Source organism: Pelobates fuscus, chromosome 2, assembly GCF_036172605.1.
Source record: "Pelobates fuscus isolate aPelFus1 chromosome 2, aPelFus1.pri, whole genome shotgun sequence".
In the NCBI taxonomy this organism is placed as follows: domain Eukaryota; kingdom Metazoa; phylum Chordata; class Amphibia; order Anura; family Pelobatidae; genus Pelobates; species Pelobates fuscus.
In genome coordinates, this window is record NC_086318.1 from 277,509,885 (window position 1) to 277,533,714 (window position 23,830).

Here is a 23,830-nt window from a genome sequence, read left to right on the forward strand (position 1 = left end):
ACCTGGTCGGGGTGCAGCGGTTCCGTTACAGCGGCCACCCAGCGGTCGGCAATTAACCTGCAGTAACCTCACAGCCTGGGAGGTAAATTGCCTGCACACTTTAACTTCTGGGAGGTCTGCCTGTGTGGTACTTGGTTCAGTAAGCCCTATTTACTGAACCAAGAGGGAGAAAGCCAGGAACGAGTTATTTTACAGGTCTGGGGACATAGTCTTAACCCCTTAAGGACCAAACTTCTGGAATAAAAGGGAATCATGACATGTCACACATGTCATGTGTCCTTAAGGGGTTAAAGGGGCATTCACTTAAAGGGGTTCACCAAAGTTACAAGATGTCCCCAGACGGTTCTTAAAGGGCCATACACACCAAATAAAAGTTAATAAGTTTTCAGGGGCACAATCTTACAGGGGCCATAGTCATGAGGAAGGAGGCTGGCAAACAGGCTTCTCCACAATCCAGGGAAGCAGGGCAATTTATCATTTAAAGGGCCAGTTACAAATAGCAATTTGTAACAATTGTGTTGATTCTAACACCTGCAGTGCACATGTCAATAGCATATTTAGTTTAATTGGGAAAGACTTTTTTTTTTTAAATATGTGAGAAGCAGGCTTCTAATCCAATGATTTTTCCAATGAAAAATAATGATAGCATTATGCTCCAATATCAATTTTTTATTTTTTTTGTCAAATGAGCTTGAAAGTTTTTTTTTCTTTTACGTGCAGGATATTGTCATAGAACTTGTGTTTCAAGTATTCATGGTATTTACCATGTAATTTGTTTCTCAACTATATCTGACTCGTATCTGAAATGGCATGCTGGATCTTTATTGGGCTGAGAATAAATCTAAATACATATATACACGATAATAAACAAGGTGGGACCTAGTTGATTGGGAGGAGAGAATATCGCCCTAATCCTCTTTCATTTAATACCAAGTCACTCCCCCAAGTCCTCCTTCTGTCACAGGGAGACACAGTAAAGATTGCGGAAGGCACAGGAAAGGGAGTGTGATGATGATGATGATGTCTGATACCCAGGCTACTGTTGGCACTATGAAGAAAATGTCTTTGTCCCTGCTCGAGGCTGCACGTTCTCGATATGAGAGTCTCCAGATTTCAGACGATCTTTTTGGGGAGTCGGGGGACGACAGCAGCGGTAACCCCTTTTACAGTACCTCTCCAGACTCCCGTTCATCAGCTGCGGGCGGTTCTTCTGAGGATGATGATGATCAGGCTGACGGTAAAGATCCACCAAAATTGGAACAAGAAGACTCTAGGGAATCTGGTCAGAAAGAACCAGGAGAGGTCCATGAAGACGTGGGATTTGCACAGTGGCAAGCATACGATTTCAAAGTGGGAGCAAATAGGGGCAGAAACAGGGAGGCAAAGAGGTGGGGATCCGAGCTGATAAAAAATGCAGGCTTAAGAAAGGCTGGAGAAGACCAAGTGAATGATGGTAAAACGGAGATGTCCAACAAATATGCACAGACAAGGCCCGGCGATGACCTGAGAGATGAAGGCTGGTCAGACATCCTTCATGATGTGCCCACCCCCAGCTTCAAGGATACCAGTGGTAAGAATCTGAAACATGAAAGGGCACAGGCTGCTATCAGATAATCACATTACGCACCGTTATATCTGTTAGCACACTTTAGGCTTAGATCGTATATATAAACTACTATTTATATATATTCTCGAATATTTTATTTATATGATATTCTGTATATTTCATTCATGTTATCACCTCACGTGACTGTAGTGATGTCTATCTGTTTGTCTCTCTTTTTGCAATCTCGAATGAAAGCATGAAAATCCATCTACATATCATTCAGCAAAGTATTACAATTGGGGGTATCTGTAATAGGTTTTGCTTTTGGAAACCTTGCATATAAAAGACCAATTTGTAATGCCTATGATATATATCTTAAAATTGATCTGGTGTGTTTTTATATGTAGTCATCCCTTTATTGGAATAATTTGAATAGACTACTGAAGTAATCACTTAGGGTGGATAGCAAATCAGGCTCCTAGCATTCTGTCTCAGATGTGTTAAGATAAAAACACAAGTAACTGGGGTGCTTTTAAATTAATACTACATACTTGAATTCTCCTTTAAAGATGTGGGGCTTCTGCTAAATATAGTGCAAGTAGAAGCAGCAGGCAGACCCCTCCTATACAAGGAAGATGCTTCACCAATCAGGAGTCCCTTGTTCTAGTCTATTTTTTTCCCTTCTATTAACCCAGTCCAGTTTATTGGATAGGTAGCGTACACCCCTGCTGCAGTTCCACTCATCACACAGAATGATCGTAACGTCTCAATAAGCCGATAACAGAATACACTCAGTTTATTCACAACTTTGTATAGCTGTACGCAGAGATTTCCTTTCCTATATGTGTGTGTGGTGCTCTGGCTCTCAACAGATGTGATGAATTCTTCCTGTGACCTCCATTATTCAATGATCTCTCTTGCTATGTTCCAATCAGAAATTTTGTTGTCCGAAAGCCATGCAACATGCTTATACCTCCAGTAATTTTTCCTTTTTACTGCCATTATAAGCAACCCTGGTAATCCTAATGGAGAGAATTCATGGCAATTCTCTGCATCACAACCTTTGCAAAAATGGAAACTAGTGTATAGATCAATTTAAAATGTGTTTAAAAGACTGCTCTGGCCCTTTAATTGGAACTGGCACAATTCTGCACCTTTGATTCCATGGGAGAATGTGCCTTCTCCTGTCCCATTGTTCTCCAGCAGGGCATTGTCCCAGGTACACTGCCAGACCGGTTTATACTGGCTGCTTTGTCCCTCCTCAATCTCTATATCAGCCCTTGCTAAACTTAAACCCCAGGGCGATTTGACTGTGTTTGTGGGATCTGAGCGCTCAGATCCAAGCTATCTGGGGATAGGTTGAATGTGGCGGTTCTGTTCAGTATGATAGGAATTATGTATTTTTGCTGTTGTGAATAGATATTTTCTGTACCTGGAGATAATTGGCTTACCACACCCAAGCCATGCTTGCAGTCGGTCAAAAAAGACTTCCAGCTAACTTTTTAACCACTGAGGGGAATTGTATGATTTCTGAGTGTTTGCATTTGGAGTATGCTGATTTTTGAAAATGTAAGTTTTATGTGAATGTGATGTATACTTTTAGAGTTATGAATATTGGGTAAAACTGTATTTTCCTGGCTGTGATAATTACTTTAGCCCATTGTGTTCAGTAATTATATCACAGGCAGGCAGGATTTTGCTGTAATGAATGGGAGTGTCAGACATTGTTGTATTGTTTTGATTGGTTTGTGTCCTTTTGTATGCCTGTGTACCATCAGGATCAGGGGTGTGCCTCTGCCCTGGGGAATTGTATAAATTGTGAGTGCTTGCTTTCATTAAACAGATCACTGCTTGACCCTCAATAAAGAGCCTTGTCTCGTACTTGGGGAGATTTATTCGTATGCTTTTCCTGTTCGGCGGATTGGTGCATTCGGTAGCTGCCTTTGTATCTGGAAGGGGAATATCTCCTAAACGGCTTTAACCCCTTTTATGCCCAGGGTGCCGTTACAACTCACATTATATCCTTCAGTGGGGATCATACCGCTTATGCTAAACACACCAGAGCTGGCCTTTACTATTATTATGGGATAATAATAGTAAACAGATGCAAATTGCCCACGATTTTCAATTCTCAGATCCCAAAGATCGTTATCGTTATAAGTGAAATGTATATCATATAATAAATCACAATTTGTTATAAAAATAGATAATTTATTGTGACATTTTAAAATATAATATTAAGTAACATGCGTAACAATAATCAATGAATATTCAGTATAAAGCAATATGCAATGCAAAGTGGTAATTTATAAAAAACATTTCCCATTGACTAAGACGTAGTTTAAAGAAAAAGAAAAAGTTTCACGGAGAGAACAGAATTCCTGAGAATGCAGCGTGAAGTTGTAAAAAAACTTTAGCTGACAGAATAACCCCTTCAATGCTGGCTAGACCTCCTAAGTAATTAAGATCTACTCTTGTGTAATTTTAAATAAAATAATATTTAAACAGTCAGTAACCACTTCCTTGAATCCATCCAATTAAGAGAAAATCTTACTATGTTACATAAGCTGATATTTTAATTAATTTGTCTAACAGATATTTTATCTTATTTTAGAGCAAATCAATACAGCTGTATAAATGTCACGATATTCTAACATGTGATATTAATAACATAAATACAATGTTATCGTTTTTTACCTGCAGAGTAAAAAGTTTAAAATGTATTCCTTATTATTAAGATTTCTAAATATGGAAATCTGAACGTGCTTTTATCCAGTCATATATCATGCTATTAATTTTAATTAATTAATGGAAGCCAGTATAATTACCAGTAAATAGATATTCTCACCAGCTGTTCTCAGGTAGCTAAGTGTCAAGGAATGTTTCTCTCTTGCTCTGCATGGAGTGTAAGAGTTTCTGAGTGTCATAGGCTTCTCTGCATTGTCCCTCCTGGCTCTGCCTTGATCGATTTCTCCACCAATCTTTGAATGCTTGACTTTTTAAAGGGGAAAGTTTGTCTTTTCGTCACTGGTTTATGAACCAATCAACACTGTGGGTGTGGTTCCCTTCTAGGTAACCATTTTAATATTTGGACTCTAGATGGCAGTCTTGTCCCACTAAACGTACATATCCAGGAAAGAGTTAACTTTTCCTGGTGGCTATTTTGACGTCATTTACGTTATCTATATGGTGGCTATAATTTTAAATATCCTTTCCTATCCATCCCCGTTCTCATTTCTTTATCTATTTGGTTTGTTTATACAAGACATTCTTAGCCCTGGCTCAGTTTTAGAGAAAGGATAGAAATTTTGTCTCTTTTGTTAGCTTGAAACTAACAAAATGGAGTCTGGTATGTTCAGATTACTTCAGAATATATACTTTGTATTTCTATCATAGCACAAAATGTCTGCCGATATAAATACCCTGACAGATTTAATACATCATTAGCCTCTTTAGTTTTTGTCGCCCCTCTCTGCATATATGGGCATCTGAGTGAAAAGTGAAAAGACTACCTCCTCTTGGCTTTAAAAGAACTTACTTGATCCAAAGTACCCTACGTTACGTTATCTATATGGTGGCTATAATTTTAAATATCCTTTCACTTCAAAGGGTCTTTCTCAGACTATGTGACTGCATTTTCTGTAGTAATTCCTAATATGACAGTTTGTAATACTACAAATGACCCCTAAATACAATGGGAATCTGTTAGGTATAGAAAGTAAAATAATGATTTAATCTTCCCTGTCACCTATGTCTGGGTTTAGAATTTATCATAGCCAAGTAATTTAGCTTATGAATAAGCACTATGGAAGTCACAAGACATATTGTGCAATCACATCATTTCTAACATAGGCCTTTGCGTGGAATGAACATGTTCGTATGTTTTTGTACCTGTAAGTGTTTTGAACTTTACGCTTAGTACAATCAACCATAATATCATTATTATCATAACACACCTGTTACGGACCGTTTCAGCAGAAAAGGGTAAAAATCTGTTTAGGCGATAATCCCCTTTTCACAAAAAGGCACAGCTACTGTAAAAGCACCAAAACTCACGAATTGGATATAGGCGAATGCATCAAACTCCCGAACTGTATACCAGGGAATAAGATAGCACTCCAAGCTGGAACCCCACGAATAGCTGCTAACAGACGAACAGGAAAAGCAGACATCAGCTTACACTCCTAGCAATCAATCTTCCAGCAGCATACAGTGAATCCCCCCAAGAACGAGACAAGGCTCTGTGTTGAGGGTTAAGCAGTGGTCTGTTTATTGAGGGCTACCTGCCCCTGTATTTATGCAGGTCTCCCACCTGGTGGATACTCCCCTAGGGGACCAGATGGAAGACTGTAACAAAAGACAGACATTTAGCATTTCAGGACAAACAGAGGAAAAACATCCCCACAATGCATCCTGGTTTCCTCCTCTCTGTCCTGGAGATAATTAATGAAGTAATTCAATTATCTCCTAGGACAAAGGCAAGACTCCATTATACACGTGGTGACACAGAAACAGACTATCACTTTAAAATACATAAAGACACATTTTATACAAAAAACATACATGTAACATATCCCCAGATAGCTCAGGTCTGGGTGCACATTATTAGGTGAATGGCACCCAGACCACCCGAATACAGTTTAAGTGCCATGGAGCTAAAGTCTTTAATTATACGAACAGGCTCCATGGCATTGCTATCTGGGTTAAAGGATTCACATAAAACATAAAATACAGAATTTCCCTGCATTCACCAAATCCATACGAATGAGAACCAGGGGCTGGAGGTTCAGCGGTGCCTGCACGTAAAAGTGTCCGATTTTGGTGCATGAAAGCCGGGCAGAAAAGTGCTGGCTGCCCGGGGAGCTCCAGAACACCGCCACCTAGCGGCCGCTAAGTGTAACAGCGGCCACCCAGTTAACAAGCAATCAAGCTGCGGTTAACCGCAGCTTCAGGGAGGTAAATAGGAGGCACACTCCAGCTTCTGGGTGGCCAATTAACAACGCCGGACGGCTTCCCACGGCTCTGGGGAGGTTGGTGAACGGCTGTTTGTTCGGTAGATGAAATCTACCGAACTGCTGTGCAGAAAGGAAGAAATAAATCCTTCTGCACAGCAAAATTAACCCTTTAGCTGCCGGTCCATAATCTAAAGGCAGCAGGCAGGCAACCAGGCTCCTCCAATACAATGTGGCGAGATTGGTTTCGTCACAACACCCAATAACAATCTTAACATGGATGAACCAGTCAACACGATCAATAAGGTCAGTATTTAACTCAGAGAATTTAAATGTTTCCACAGAAATATTATCTTTCTTGATTGACATTTGGATAGTGTGGTTGGGCTTATGGTCCAGCAAGAACTTTAGATTAGGATCGAGAGGGATATCTAGATTCTGGAAGGGATCCACCATCTCAATAGCACTTTCGAGGACGTCAGTGTACACTGGGTATAGCGTAACGTCACCGATGGTGATACGAGAGTCGTGGGGAACCTTGATCAATGATACAGGTGCTGGTAAGGCAATTACTTTATTAGTCACCTGGTCCCTGCGAAAAACACTCATGTTTTTAAGACACGTGCTTACCAACCATTTATCTTTTACTAAGATAGCATGTACTAACGCATTACTGTCGGTTTTTGACATAGTTACTTGACATGTTTCAGAGCCATGTTTAAGGTACTCGATCCCACACAAAGCATTGGTAGAATCGTACACAAAAGGTTTTCCATCACATTGGAAATTATTGTCTTTGAATTTTTCACAGTCATTCAAAATGGGTATTGAATACCAATCTGGTACCCACGGTTGAAAAGCTAAAACATCTGGGGTTTGGACTTTTACATGGATATTTTCCTTCCATGTACCCACGTTGTAAATTGTTTTCATTTGAAAAATGTTTTTGGGAGTTACATATGGTATGGCCAATAAAAAGCAAATCTTCATACGTTCTGGATCAATTAAGAGAGGTATAGCGCTCCCTATCTCAAAGGCCAGATTTAATTGCATGGGCTCAATTGTTTCTCCATCCACATTGGCAAGCATCGCATGAACAATATCCTTGGATACAAAATACAGAGGTATGCGTCCCCCTGTCAATTCAATCATTCCTGTTTGCACTTCGTCAAGAAAAGCAAGTGTGTGGAACAATATCGGGTCATGCAGAAATAAAAGTTCACGCTTAAATAAGTCATGACTTTGGTGCAACTCAGTGGATTTGGCAATTAACTCCGAATGCAAATTTGTTGTAACAACTGTGTCTTGCACAATAGTTAACACGTCTTGGAGAAGTGTTCTTTGCTGTTTTATCACCTGATGAATATCGTTAATGTGTTGCTTTAGCGCATAGATTTCCATATCCAGCTTTTGGAAAGTAATAGAGTTGGCTGCAGACATTCCAGTTGTGACAACTGCATCGACAGTGGCGCAAACTAATGCAACAATTATAGCGGTGAGGAACCTTTTGGGTCGGTTGCTCATCGAAATAGAACTGGATACAAATGGTTTCCGGGCTTGCTCCAAGATGTTCCGCACACGGTCCTGTGCTCTTTGGAGGTGCATCTGGTACCAAGTCTGTAACTCAGGAAGCTGCATCGATGAAATGTTGTATGCCTTCTCAATGGAAATCTTGGGGTCCAAGCTGACGAACACACGTCGGGTAAGGATCCTCTTTTCTGTTAAGATGAACCCTGGTGTCTCTTGAATCAGGATGCCGGAGGATGGTCCCATCTCTGCGATCGGGTCGGTCCGTAGCTCTTGGCACATGAGCAGTACGATCCAGAAACACACCACATCCTTCTTGGACATCTTTCGACAGTCACGGATCAGGAACTCGTTTCAGACTTATCTACTAATGATTCAAGGTTTGTTAAGTATACAAACTTATAACAGTATGACATCACTTGGCCTAGGACAGCACATTATTACGATTCATCAACATATGTATTCTCTCTAATTCTATTTTTATAACTTCATCCCTCACTACCCTCACTACATTTATTACTGACTCCTCAGCAATATGCCTTTAGCAGTTAAACTAGCTAGTAACCTGCTTAGAAAATGTAGTTATTAGATGGCAAGGAAATGGTTAATGACATGAACATACATGAGATCATGGCACATCACAACATTTCACATCATACGATACCACGTGAATCAAGCATTCATCCAGGTTTGTCGTTCACCCTTCTGCATCCGAATCCACACCTATAATCCTTAATTGAGATTTAGGATGACAAGCACGCAACTGGTTAATGTGAACCCACTTTTCAATAAAATCACCATCCTTAGGAATTTCTATTTTGTACGCTACTGGGGAAATTTTGTCAATGATGACATATGGCCCTTTCCAAGAAGGTAAAATTTATTTTCCTTGACTTGATATTCGCGCAAAATTATACAGATAGACTTGATCTGTTATCTCATATTCCTTTTTCGTGGTTTTTAAATCGTAATAGGTCTTAACCCCTGTCGCTGCTTTTTCTAGATTCTTTTGGGCAAAAGCAAACGCATGCTGTAAATGCTTGCGCAAATCTTCGATATACGGGAATATATAAGGGAATCTTTTAGGCAAACCAATAAGTTTGAATGACTATCTGTTCCTGACCAAATTAGAGATGTATAAATTGCGTATACGCAGAAGTAAATTCACACTGACACACGGAGTTCAGGTTAAAAGAACTTCGAGGAAATTTATTGGCATCTGTTAAAAAGCGGGCTCGCAGGCCCTTTTAAAGGCAAACTTACATCATTGTAAGAAATCAAGATAAAAGCAAGAAAACATTGTCAATTGGTTAAAGTGTAAAGTGGTTAGTCAAATGCCCTCCTTGTTGGGTGTTACATCTTTATGTCATAACTGACGTCATGGTGAACCCCTACAGGTTTCGGCTCCATTTTGCTAAGCACGAGGGAGCTTACTCGATGGGAGGGGGGCTTGGCAGCTATCCATAATGAGTAGCTGGTACGTTAGTTGTTTCAAGGTTAGTATCCTCAGCATCCTCAAGGCCTTTTTAGCAAGTATACATTCTATTAAGACTATCTGCTACAGTGTTTCATTTAATCAGAAGATTCTAGCATTTTCTGCTGACATGCTGTTTCTGCGAACAAAGCAATCTTGTAAAGCTTAAACTATGAGGCCTGAGAACTAATTATGAGAATATAGTATTAAAGGGGCCCAGTAAGGGTTATATAGTTTATAAGGGGCCTAATAATGGTTATAGGTTATAAGGGGCCTAATAATTCTACAACAGTCCCCCCTATAGAGTGTTAATTACTAAAAAGGATAAACTTTATTTGTTAATATCAGAAGAAATTGTTAGCCCAAAGACACATAAAACCCCCAAGTCCGCTACATTGGTGTTAGTGCAGAGTGCAAGTCTATCCCTAATCTGACCCTAGCAGGCTGCAGCTCATCCGTCAGTACGGCTCTCGAACACTTCACTCCCATGGGTATCCCACGGTGGCTTGTCCACCACTTCTCCACACGGTAGGCTAACCCATACAGACGGAAGCTGTCCCTTAGCTGTCCCTCCCTAGAATTTCTGCACTTCGTCATCATAGGGAAGAGTCTGTAGCGGAATGCAGGGCGATGTGAGATCTTGATCACCAATTTCCAGATGAGTAAAGGTTGGTGTCGTTTGGTCTACAGTCTTCTGTAGGAATTTTATGAGGCATGGGAGGACACAACAAACGAGAAGAGCAAGAACAAAAAGAAAAATTAGTAGAGCCATACCAATATGAACTAAAGCTTTTTGCCAACCAGTCATCCAACCAAACCATTTTTCCCAGGGATCTGTCACCCCAGAATTCTTTTTCAACTCTTCTGAGAGTTTATTTAATTTTTCTATGGCTAAAGTGACCTTACCATTAGGGCCTGTGTTCTCTGGAATGTAAGTGCAACAAGTCATGGTGTCGGGTAGTATTTTACATACACCCCCCTTCTCGGCTAAAATCATGTCTAAGGCCAGTCTGTTCTGGAAGGCCATTTGGGATGTGGCTTGTAATTGTTCGGCTAAACCCTGGAGGGCATCCCTGGTATAGTTAACAAAGCGCTGTTGGTTGTAATAGATATAATTTATCCAGTTAAGGTTCTTATTGGCAGTGACTATAGTGAACAGTGATTCAAACCCCACTGCAACTTCATATCTAGCTTTAAATTCATTAGGTACCCCTCTAGGTACCCCAATGGCATCTATGTAAACATGTGGGTCAAAACTGCCTTTTACTGGGGTTTCCCGTTTGGCTCTGGCTGATGTGTGTGTTGAATCATGAGTGTCAGGATGATTATCAGAAATAATGTGGATGGGCATGATGACTTTAACTAACGTACACTCTCCCCACCACTCAGACTCCAGTCTAGACCTTAACTGTAAATCCCCACATAACCAGTAAATATCTCCTAGTGACCTAGTGTGGTGTTGTAACAGGTGCACAGGAACAGTTCTGTAGGTGGCACAATAACCCTTGGAAAAGTTACCCATAAATTTACCGATCCCATCATACATGGTGTAACAAGTGTAATTACCTTTATAGATTGTAATTCAATCGGGGGGTTTGACACTTCCTACTATGAGAGGGTACTCTGCTGTCCATGCTTCGCAGAGGGATCTATTAAAATCATAGCGGTAGGCAAAAAGACTCAAGAAACACTCTTCTATTTCTAAAGGGAGGATTAAGGGAACGGTGCCAAGATGAGGTCGGGCACCATTACACACATAACATGCGGTTCTATTATGCTTGTTGGCATTATATCTCATCCACTCTAACCACAAATTAATGTCATTAAATCCAGTTTCAGCGGCCATGGTGTCTTCAAAGGTAGGGTTAGCAATGGCCATCATGTCTTTAAAGGACTGTGTGGCGAAACCAACTTCGCCACTGTGAACTGGAGAAGACTGGTTGCTAGCCTCCTACCTGCTGACTATGGCCCCTTTGTTATTTGGGCTAATGGATCTATATTGGGCTGCTGCTGGCCCTTTAAGAACTGTCTGGGGCCATATTGAGACTTTGGGTAACAATACCCTTTAAGACTATGGCCCCTGGAAGGTATTACCTGTTAAAGACTCTTTTAGCAGATTGGATTTTATAAGACTGTCCCTTTAAATAATTTGGAACAGTGCTGCAGCTTTAAATGGGCACTTCGGATGCAGCCGAAGTGCCGAAGTGGTCGAAGTGGCCGCCATTCGACAAACGAACACGTGGCGGCGGCCATCTTTGTTCATTCGAACAAGGTCAGCGGTATGTGTAGCCAAATTCATGGAACTGAAATCGGCTACACATTTTACCGAACACCGCTGACCCTTACCTTCTCCTACACTTCGTTTTTCAGCTCCAGAGACTAAGTCCCGTTCGAAATGGGACTTAGTCGTTTTTTCGCATGAAATTGACCGGCCGCACAGCCCAAATCTATGGAACTGTTTTGGGCAGGAAATTGTGCTTGCGGTCGGTCATAAAGGGACCTCCAGCTAACTTTTGATCCGCTGGAGGGATTTGGCTGATATTTGGAAGTGTTTATGTTTGAAGTATGCTGATTCCGAATATGTATGTTTGTATGGAGATTGAATGTATAGTTTTAAAGTTACAGTGTATGTGTGGAAAGTATATTTTAAACTGTATGCATAATGGGATTATGTGTCACACTAAGGGGAGGGGATGTGTGGGATGTAACATCTATGTCATTGGTTCTTTTATGCCTCCCCCTGGGTGTGGCCTGTATGTGTGAGTTGGAAATAAAAGCCAGGCTGGATGAGCCAGTCCTCAGTTCCTGTTTAACCCTCAAAATGAAGTGTCGTCTCGTTCTTGGGGGGGGGTTGGATTGTATGCTGACTGCCAGGAGTGTAAGCGGATTATATGCTTTTCTTGTTCAGCTGTTCCAGTTCTGAGTGTTATCTTGTATCCAGTTCGGGAGTTTGGTGTTCTGCAGTAGCTGTGCCGGTCTCTCAAAAAGGGGATTATCGCCTAAACGGATTTTATTCCCTTTTATGCTGAAACGGTCCGTTACAGACTGGATATGTGGTTTCAGCGGATTCGGGACCATATGTACAGCCCCTTGCCACTCTGGAGAGTGACACATATTATTGAGGTAGAAATGTCCTAGTTTATTATAGGAACCCCTTCTCCAGTACATTCCCATTACATATTGACCAGCATCCTCTGGGCCAGGATGTTCAATATTTAACATTAATTTCATAGGTGTACTTCCTCCAGGCTTTCTCAAAGTCATTCTTTGGAGGAGGGATCTGCCCTGATCATCTACTTTTGATAAAGCACTTTTTGGTTTGTAACCCCAGGCAGGCCCGGTATTCCATCCCGCCGCCCCCCAATGGTTACAATTGTGTCCCCACTGTTTGTCAACTACACAAATGTAAGGGTCTTTTGCTTGTGGTATGTCTTTATAAATGGCTTGAATCTGTGATTTAGGGAATGGGCAATCTACAATATCACAGTAATCAAAGGTAAAGGTGGCTACACGGGTACATGATGAGTTATACCAGAAGGTGTACCCACTAGCGTCTTTAGTAATGGCCACTTGCTGGGCTTTAAGGAGGCCAATCAAGGGGATTAGGTACCAGAAGTACATGGTTGTGCAGAATCAGCTTCCTCTGGAGCGGATGTCTTCTTGCAATGGGAGGCGTGGATCCAATGTGGCCTACCAGCCAGTTTGACAGAGGTAGCGGTGATCAGGAGAACTTGGAATGGTCCCTCAAATCTTGGTTCCAGAGTGTGTTTTCGCACAAATTTCTTGACTAGGACCCAATCACCAGGAAGCAGACTGTGGTTGCCTGTGTCAGAATCAGGATCTGGAATTGAAGAGAAAACTTGGGCATGGATTTTGTTTAAGGCACTTGCAAGTTCAGTCACATAATCTACTAAAACATCAGTCTGAAGCTGCAGTTGTTGGGGAAAATAGCAACCTAGCCTGGGTGCAGTACCAAATAGAATCTCATACGGGGACAATGAGGGCTTTCCCCTGGGTGTATGTCTGACGCTGAACAGGGCTATTGACAAGCTTTCTGGCCAGGGCATTTTTGTCTCTTGTGACATTTTTAGCATTCTAGTTTTCAAGGTACCATTCATACGCTCCACCTTACCACTACTCTGCGGGTGGTAAGGGGTGTGGAAAGCAAGAGTCACTCCTAGAGCAGTCCAAATTTCTTTGGCAACTGATGCGGTGAAGGCTGGACCTTGGTCACTTTCAATGACTTCCGGCAATCCAAATCTACACAATTTCTGTAAGTAGACGTCGTGCTGTTGTTTTGGCGGTAATGTTAATCACTGGGTAGGCTTCTGGCCAGCCTGAGAACATGTCCACTATTACTAGTGCATATTCGTAGTTACCACTCTTTGGCATCTTGATATGATCTATCTGGATTCTTTGGAATGGATACATGGGCTTAGCCAGGTGCTTCGAGGGGACTTTAGCTGTTTTCCCAGGATTACACTTAGCACAGATGACACAAGCTTTGCAGTAGTTATTGATTAGCGTGGTAATTCCAGGAGCTTCATAGTACTTTTGTACAAGAGCATTCATCAGATCTTTTGATAAGTGTGCAGTGCCATGCGCCCATTGAATAACTGCTGGGTACAAACTTTTAGGGAGACAGAATCTGAGGTTGATGTAATACACTCCATCTTTTAGAACAGCCCCTTTCTGTTTCCATTTCTGTTTTTCCTCAGGGGCTACTGCAGCCTGTTGTTCTCGTAAGATCTTTAGGTCGGTTGGAAGAGTCTGCAGAGTGAATATTGGAGTTTCTTCATTTCTTGGAGTTTCCTCATTTCTTGGAGTTTCTTCATTTCTTGGAATTTCTTCTTTTCCGGACACTCTTCTTCCCACTTCCTGTGGTCCTCTTGCAGCTTGCTTTGCAGCTTGATCAGCTAGATGGTTGCCCTTTGCTTCGTCCGAGTCCAACTTCCCATGTGCTTTTATCTTCAAAACAGCCACTTCTTCTGGAAGTAGGAGGGCATCCATCAGCTCCTTGATTGCAAAACTGTGCTTGACTGGTGTACCGGCAGTAGTAAGAAATCCTCTCGTTTTCCAAATCACTCCGAAGTCATGAGCCACGCCCAGTGCATATCTTGAGTCTGTGTAGATATTGGCGCGCTTTCCTTCAGAAATCTTGTATGCTGAAGTTAGAGCTTGTAATTCAGCTTCTTGTGCAGACTTTGTTGATGGTAGTGGTGATGACTCAATAATTTCATCTGTTGTGGTGACGGCATATCCTGTATGATATTTTCCTTCTTCATCAGCATATCTGGAGCCGTCCACAAACAGGGTGATGTCAGGGTCTGTTAGTGGATCCTCATGCACGGTTGGTAGGTGTGTGGTTTCCACTTTCATCTGTTCAAAGCAGTCATGGGGGGTTTCTGGATCATAGTCATGCTGTATGACTAGGTCTTCAAATTCTTCTTCCAGAAAGTAACGTGGCCATGCTCTTATATGTTCACGTTCAGTTGATGGATACTTGGCAACGCCTATTTCTTGAAGTTGTGGATCATTCATGGTGGCCCATAATTTTGCCATGGGCCCAAGATCACCCCATGACTTAGTCTTTGACTTGGTTACAGGGACATGTGGAATGGCTGTGTCCCAATGGTGGTACAGGTGTTCAAGTTCATGTGGCAGTTGGACTAAAGCCATGCTGTTACCTTCAGTATCATAGTAGAAGTCCTGTAAGGTGAATGTTATCTCAACCAACTGGAAAAGTTCATCTTCATAGCGAGGTTCAGGGTTGATGGTTGGTTTGTACCACATGGTGCAAAAAGCATATTCAGGCCCGTCACAGCGAGGCAAGTTGGGTAGCAGTTTTTGCCAGGGTGTGTGTAAGGAGTAGGACATATCCTTCATCCATGTTGAATCCATAATAGGTACTCCCCTGAGGGAGTGGCAGAAGAGTGGACGGGTTCAAAACCTGGCATCTTTGGAGGGTGACGTTGTCAGGTAGCAGAAGACGACACTGGAGCCGAAGGTGTCTGGCAGCTGTGACATGTTTGATTTGGACTTGGTTAATTATTGCAGAAATGTCATGAGGTGCCAAAACAGTAAGAGGGTGACCAAGAACCAGGTCTCCAGTACAGTCAATAAGTTCTTGAGCTGCAAAGACAGCACGAAGGCAGGAAGGATTGCCTCTGGCTACGATATCCAGTTGACAGGAGAAGAATCCAATAGGCCTCTGACGTCCGCCAGGACCATGTGGTTGAGTGAGAACGCCTGTAGCATGGCCTTGTCTTTCAGACACAAACAATTTGAAAGGCTTGTCATAATTTGGTAGGCCAAGAGCAGGGGCAGAGGCAATTGCTCGCTGAAGAGTATAGAAGTTGTCAAGTGCCTCTGGTGACAGGCAGAAGGGGTCTGACTTAAGAGCGTCATACAAGGGTTGCATGAGCAGAGAGGCCTCAGGGATCCAGGCTCTGCAGTATGAGATGAGGCCTAGGAAAGCATGTAGGGATTTTGTGCTCTTTGGAGGTGGAATGGCCAACACTGCTCTGACACGGTCACGTGTGAGGTGTCTGGTGCCATGTGACAGGCAGTGGCCTAGGAAAATTACAGTAGGCTGACAGAATTGAAGTTTGATGAGAGACGCCTTACATCCTTGATCTGCAAGATAACAGAGAGCATTTTTCTATTGTGGGAACATCATTTCCACAAAGGAGCAAGTCATCTACATATTGGAGTAGGACAACCTCTGGATGGTCAGACTGCCAGGGGTCAAGGATGATACTCATTGCTTTTGCAAACTGGCTTGGGGAATTCTGTGCCCCTTGGGGCATAACAGTCCATGTATATTGTTGTTTTTCATGTGTGAAGGCAAACAGGTATTGACAGCTCTGTTCCAGCGGAACACTGAAGAATGCATTGGCCAGGTCAATCACTGTGAAGTATTTGGCAGAAGGTGGAACGCCAGAGAGGAGTGTGTGCGGATTTGGCACAATTGGGGTGTCCAGGACTGTTGCCTCATTTACTGCTCTGAGGTCCTGGACCATTCGGTATTTCTCTGGTTCACCCTTGGGTGTCTTCTTTTTCACAGGAAATAAAGGAGTATTACATGGAGATTCACATTTAACAAGAGCCCCTTTCTCCAGCAGTGCTTGGACTTGCTTGGTAATGGCTGCCGCTTGGGCAGGTTTCAATGGATATTGGGACTTTCTTGGTAGCTTTGCCCCTGGAATGAGTTTGACCATCACTGGTGGGACTTTCAGATGGCCTATGTCCTCTGGGCCTGAGGACCACAAAGTCTTAGGGACACTGTTCATTAGAGATGCAGGAAAATTTTCCCTCATGCCCTCTGCATAACCATGGGGAGTCTCTAGATGAAGCATCAGAGGTAAGGAACACAGGGCTGAGGTATCTGAATCAGAGAGGGCTGAAGATAATTCCACTTGGCCATCAGGTGTGAAAGTGATTGATGCCTGCAGGCGGGAAAGTACATCAGCACCTAACAGGTTAATGGGACATGTGGATGACACCACAAAACGGGCAAGCAGACTAGGGCAGCTGCCAACCCGCAAAGGAGTAGTTAATGGACTTTGTCTTGGAAGACCATCCACTCCCACACAGGAGACATCAATATTGGACAGAAAGGAAGAATCAGGCAGGTCTTGTTCTCGCAGAACACTTCGGGCTGCACCTGTATCAACAAGGAATGTGGTGGGGTGGCCTTCAATGGGTAAAGTGACAGTGGCTAATGGCCCCCCTTGTTCCCCTGCAGAAACTGCCATAACAGGGGTTAATGATACAGGCTTCCCAATATCCTAGTCTTCCTGGGCTGAATCAGGTGAAGGAGGTACTGGGGCCTTTGTGACAGATTTAGGCCTGTTTGATCTTTGGGGTTTAAGGGGTGCAGGGCAGTCACTCCTAAAATGGCCTTTTTCTCCACAGTTGAAGCAGATTCCATCTGCAGGCTTAGTGCCTTTGGGGATTGGTGGACGTGATACCATAAGGGGAGTGGGATGGGGTCTCCTTGGAACCTGTACGGCTTCTAAGCCTCTGGCAACTAGGAGCAGCTTATCAAGGGGAACCACCCTATACTCTGGGCGGGCAGCAATAATACCCTTACGTATAGAGTCCTTGATGCCTCGGACAAGGGCAACGGAAAGCATCTGAGCGTGTATTTTATTACTGAGTTCAAACCCTAGGTCAGTGAACACTTGGAAAAGTCTAGCATGAAATCTTTCTACAGATTCACGTTTTTCCTGAATAATGTCGTTAAGGCCTGCTGCTAAATCTGCAAGCTTATCCTTAGCCCAGGTCTTCAGCTGGTCACAGAACTCAATACCGGACATATAATCTGTGTCACTGACTAACCAGTTAGTACAGAGGTGACGGGCAATGCTAGGCCAGTAGGCATCCCCAGCTTTTATGGCACAAAGGCTCAGTAAGTCTCGCCAAGCGGCGGAGTAAGTTTGCTGGATCTGAACTATTGCTCTGTAGAAGGGCATGGGCTGTTTTTCGGGGTCAGGGGGTGACTTCATCAGAGTACTGGCTTGTGTTGGGTTAAAGGTGACATACATTACAGGGGCCTCGCCTCCCTGAAGCCTGCGGCTAAAGGGGTCGTTTAAAGAACGCCGGGATGATTGGGGTGAAGTTTCCCTGGCGTCCGGTGGCACCTGGTAGCCATGAGTGCTAAACGAGTGGCCAGAGCCAAACGAGTCGGCCGAGCTAGATTGGGGTGTCAAGGCTGGGGGCAGAAGTGGCACTCCTCCGGCTGGGGCTGCCGGTGTACTAAGAGTTGGTGGAAGTAGATCATTTGGAAGGACCGGCATAAGAGGTGCTGTGTTACTGGGGGACGCCATATTGGAGGCGTGGAAGGAAGTGACGTTTGGGTTCAGTGAGGAAGTGGCGGCCATGTTGGATGTGGGCATGACAAGGGCAGGTGTAAGAGGAGCTGGCTGCGTGACTACGGGAGGCACAGGGGAAGTGGGCGTATAGGGCGGAAGTGACGGATAAGGATATGAGAGGGGCCAAGACAGCTGGGCGGAGTAGGCGTAGGGCGGTGGTGACGAGTAGGGACTAGGAAGGGCGGAAGGATACAGAGGATATGGGCATGAGGACGCGGAAGAGGAGGGATGAGAAGCGGGTGGAGTAGGAGGGGAAGAGGGTGGAGTAGGCGGGGCTGGAGGAGTAGGAGGAGGAGAAGGTGGGGCAGGGGAAATAGGGGAGGCGAAAGGAGGAGGAATGGGCAGAGGGGATGGGTCAGTGGGAGAAGAAGTGGAGAATGGGCGGGCACGAGGGCGTGTGGGTGGGGATGGGCGGAGGGACATCATGTTGGAGGGGTGGAAGGGGCTGGAGGGAGATGGACGGGGTGACGGGTTGGATGAGGATGATGGGAGTTGTGGGACTGATGGTGGGGAAAATATGGATCCATCAGCATTCAGGACTGGGTAAACGGGGGCAGTGGCAGAGAGGGGTCTAGGAGCGGGAGCTATAGTCAGTTGCTTTTCACTCGGGGTCACCTCGTGTGCGCCATAGCTCAGCGCTGGCTGGGAGAGCTTCCCTGAAACAAAGTTTTTGTAGTACACAAACAGTTTTACACCTTTATGATCAACCTCTTCCTCAATCCATCCCTCTTGCTGAATAGCCTTTGCCACCCGGTACCAGGCCTCAGCTGTCCGGACTAAATCATGATCTGAAAGCTTTCCTTTCTTTTCTGTCAGTAACTTACGCCAGCTCTCTGGCTGCAATCTACCGCACGGAGGTACGGTAATTCCACACACTTTAGCAATCTTATCAACCTTCTTAACCATCTCTTCCCCTTCTCTATCCTCTACCAAATCACATGCGAACCACCCCTTATTGGGTTTTCCTAATTTCTGTCCCATACCCTCTATATAAGGCTACCCAGATACAGATATATATATATATATATATATATATATAAGGGAATGTCTACAATGCTCGACTGCTACGCAAGAATAAATTCCAGCGTACGTCTTCCCAAAACGTAGACTAGTCACTGATTCCGCCTACCCAAGGTAGCCGCGGATTGGAGCGTGGCAAGAAGTGTGTGACCAATCACTTCTCTCATCAGAAAAAGAGAAATAGGAGGGGAAAGTGCAAATAGTACAGAGAGTAAGATAAAAGTAAACACAGGAATCTGTGTGACATTTCAAGTAAAATACAGTGCATGCATCACAGTTCAAATAAGTTCAACAGTTCAGACAGGGTTAACAAAAATCCCTTTCCCTTACACGTGTGGCAAAGCCACCTACCTCAATCCCGTAGTACACCTGCGGACCCACCCGCAAGTACCACTACCACGTGGTGATGGAAACAGCAATACCAGCCTGAATCCACCTGCCACAAAAGTTAAACTGGAACACTCAGCGTCAGCGCTCTAGGCTGCAGTGTTCCACCTCTCTGCACACAACAAGCAGAGTAAAGTGATGTCCAATGAGGCTAGCAGTCAAAGTGACATTTATGGGAAACCCCCAGGAGGCAGTGAGTCTACACCCCTCCACAGATTTCCCCCTCTTTTTCCTTACTGCCGTAGCTACTCGGCACCTAAAAGAGGAAAACAGGTAAACAGAAGATCCCCAGGAAAACTTCCACAGATCCACCCCCCTTTTTCCTTACTACCACAGCCACGTGGTACCTAAAAGGGGTAAACAGGCAAATAGACAAGTAAAACTACCCGGGCACTAAAAATAAGGACAAATCAATAAGAGCACACCCAGGTAACAGATAGTCAGTATGTGCAGGTAAAGGTAAATATCAACAAGTAAGGTGTGGGGTCTCTGGGGTCTCTGGATATAGCTACGAAAATTTTGTAGTGCCCAGACAGTTGACAATAACGCCTTCTCACACGTGTTGAATTTACCTTCAACAGGTGACAAAGTCTTGCTAGCATATGCAATAACTTTGTTTAAACTGTCCAACTTCTGATACAGAACAGCACTTATGCTTAAATCGGTATATCCTGTCTCTAAATAGAAGGGTCTACCCCCCTCTGGGTATGCTAAACAGGGTGCCTGAGTGAGCTTCCTCCTCAGTTCACTTACCGCTAGGTCCTGAGGCTCCCCCCAGTTCCAGGTAGTTTCCTTTTTAAGCAGGTGTAAGAGTGGTTTCGTTATTTCTGCATAGTTATCTATAAATTTATGGGAGTAGTTAGTCATACCAAGGAACGATCTTAATTCCCTGATGTTTGAAGGTGTTTGAAGGTGTTTTAGCCTTTAGTACGGCTTCAACCTTCTTCCTATGGGGATTTAATCCTTCAGAGGTTACCTCATGTCCGAGGAAGTTGACATGGGTGCGACACCATTGCGCCTTTTGTAAAGACAGTTTAATCCCTGCCTCTCTTAACTGAGTGAGAACATGTCTAATCTCTATGATCAAAGGAAGTGCTTTTCAGCAAGACATCGTCGACATATGATAACTTTCCTCTCTCGAGTGTGTCAGGCATAGCTTTATGCATGAACACAGCGAATTCATGACCAGAGTTTATGTAACCGAAAGGCATACGGGTCCAGGTATACTGCTGCTTTCCAAATGTGAAGGCCAATTTGTATTGGTCTTCATTATGGACTGGTACAGTCCAATATCCCTGCGCACAGTCAATAGATGTGAATATTTTGGATCCCTGCATTTGTACCAAACATTGGTCTATGTATGGCATTGGCCAACCAGACATATAAGTCAGCGCATAAACGCCATTGTCCATTAGGTTTCAGAATCCCCAAGATCGGATTATTATACGAACTGTGCACTGGACGTATGTAGCAGAGAGCTGATTTCCCACAGCTGAACTCCACCAATATATCCAGAGGATGCAGGAACAAATACAAATCCAATAGGGTAAATAGCACGATCAGCAATATAATCCACAGATATCCCATCACCTTTCCCAATAACTGGACGACACACAGTATCAGGAGTAGAACTCAAGTTTAATGGCAACATTCCTGCTTTTATGAGATTCTCCCATGCAAGGGAGGGATTCACATTAATCACACATTGCACCAATCATACAGACGTTACCTCCCACACATCTCCTCCCCTTAGCTTAACAGATAAAACAATTATACTGCACATATTTTCTGCCACTTCTAGATGTACCCCAAATACATAGGGTACACCCCTGATATCCCTGATAGCCCTGATCTGGGTGAATAACATATTCAAAAATCACCCAGATCGGACCAGGGGTTCGGGAGTTATGGGGTTTAAAAGTTAGGTGGATTTTCCTTTAGTTCCACTGAAGCATGGCTCTCCAGCCCAAACCTTCCAGCTCAAACCAGTTCCAATTAGTCTGGCAGTGTGCCTGGGACAACGCCCTGCTGGAGAACAATGGGACAGGAAACGGGGGAGGGGTACACCTTCCTATTCACAATTATACACAGTCAAATAAAAATCAATCAGGCCCAAAGACTGTCTTTAAAGGGCAATACCCCCCAGGGCCATAATCACTGGGCAGGAGGTGAGCCATCAGCCCCCTCCAGGAAACTGGGGCGTACTCTGGTATAGGACCCAGTCCGCTACATGGTGCAATGTCAATCTGTATAATCCAGGCATGTAAAACCTCAGCAATGGTAACAAATAAACGATAAATGGGACAGCCAAAACAGGGGTTCCGCTACACTGCTCCCCCTTGCCCATAAGCCGGCATACACAGTCAGATCTATTACGGATCGACTTGGGGATGTCCGGTATGTTCACAGATCATTTTTCCAATTCAGTCTGTCTCGACAACCCGTCAGCGTTTCCATTCTGTTTCCCCGGGCGGTATTGTATATTAAAGTCAAAGGGCTGCAGTGCCAAGCTCCAGCGCAGCAGCCTGGCATTGTCCCCAGCCACCCGGTTCAACTATACTAACGGGTTGTGATCCGTGAGCAACGAAAAGGGCTGTCCATACAAGTAGGGCAGTAATTTCTTCAGGGCCCACACCACGGTCAGGCATTCCTTCTCGATGGCGGCGTAGCTTACTTCCCTTGGTAGTAGTTTTCTACTGATGTAAGCCACAGGATGTTCTCCGCCATCGGCCCCAACTTGGCTCAGTACTGCCCCCAATCCAAACATAGAAGCGTCTGTGTGAACAAGAAAGCGTTTAGTTGGATCAGGGGCTGCCAGGACCGGATCATTTACAAGTGCGTTCTTCAGCTGTTGGAATGCCTGCTCACACTCCCGGGTCCAGGTAACCTGACGGGGAAGGTTCTTACGGGTAAGATCAGTAAGGGGTTTTGCTATGGCGCTATAGTTAGGCACAAATTTTCTATAATACCCGGCCGTCCCTAGAAATGCTAAGACCTGAGTTTTGGTTCTGGGGGTTGGCCACTGCGCTACGGCCTCTACCTTTGCGGGCTCTGGTTTCTGCATCCCGCAACCTACTCGATGGCCAAGGTACTGAACCTCAGCCATTCCAATACTGCACTTAGCTGATTTCAAAGTTAACCCTGCCTCCCTAATTCTATCTATAACGGCTCCTATATGGGTCAGGTGCTCCTGCCAGGTATTGCTGAAGATGGCAATATCATCCAGGTAAGCACAGGTGAAGTCCTGGAGCCCATCTAGAAGTCGGTCTACCATCCGCTGGAATGTGGCCGGGGCGTTCTTCATCCCAAACGGCATTACCTTAAATTTGTACAAGCCGAATGGGGTGACGAACGCCGACTTAGGGATAGCATCTGGGGCTAAGAGAATCTGCCAATACCCCTTACAGAGATCAATTGTATTGAGGTATTGGCCCCTGGCCATCCGGTCCAGCAATTCGTCGATCCTAGGCATAGGATATGCGTCGGATACTGTTTTCTCGTTTAATCTCCGGTAGTCCACGCAGAAACGGGTGGTACCGTCTCTTTTAGGTACGAGGACTACCGGAGACGCCCAGGGGCTGTCAGAGGGTTCAATTACCCCTAGTTGGATCATCTCCTTAATCTCCTGGTGCATATGTTCCCGCACTGCCTCTGGTATGCGGTATGGGGTCTGTCACATAGGTAGCTGACCTGGGGTTTCTACGCGGTGAGTCGCCAGGGGCGTGTAGCCTGGTACCTTAGAGAAGGATTCTCGCTTTTCTCTCAACAACTGCTGTACCTCCCTACGCTCTTGTGGACTCAGCCGCTCCCCCAGTTTAACCTCAGCTAGGTCATTACCTGCTTTGCCGTCTTCTAGCAAGTCTGGAAGGGGAAGGTTGTCAAACTCTTCAGAGGGGGGTGCACAAATGGTGGTCACCTCGTCAGAGCGTTCCCGGTAGGGTTTTAGCATGTACACGTGAATCATGCGTCGCCCCCCTGAACCAGTACAGGGGCCAATTATATAGGTGGTGTTGCAGTTTTAAAACTAAAACTTTCTGTCCTACCTGAA

The 23,830-nt window shown here is 44.3% G+C and overlaps 1 protein-coding gene across 1 annotated transcript in view; it reads left to right on the forward strand.

Annotated features, from left to right (window-relative positions):
- Positions 1-979: 979 nt before the first annotated feature.
- The window catches only part of PGBD5 (piggyBac transposable element derived 5), a 483,316-nt gene continuing 460,465 nt past the window's right edge, over positions 980-23,830 (forward strand). Inside the window, exon 1 of the mRNA XM_063443400.1 lies at positions 980-1,570. Coding sequence (XP_063299470.1) covers positions 1,009-1,570 — 562 coding nt within the window. The 5' untranslated portion in view covers positions 980-1,008. The remainder of the gene's footprint in view (positions 1,571-23,830) is intronic.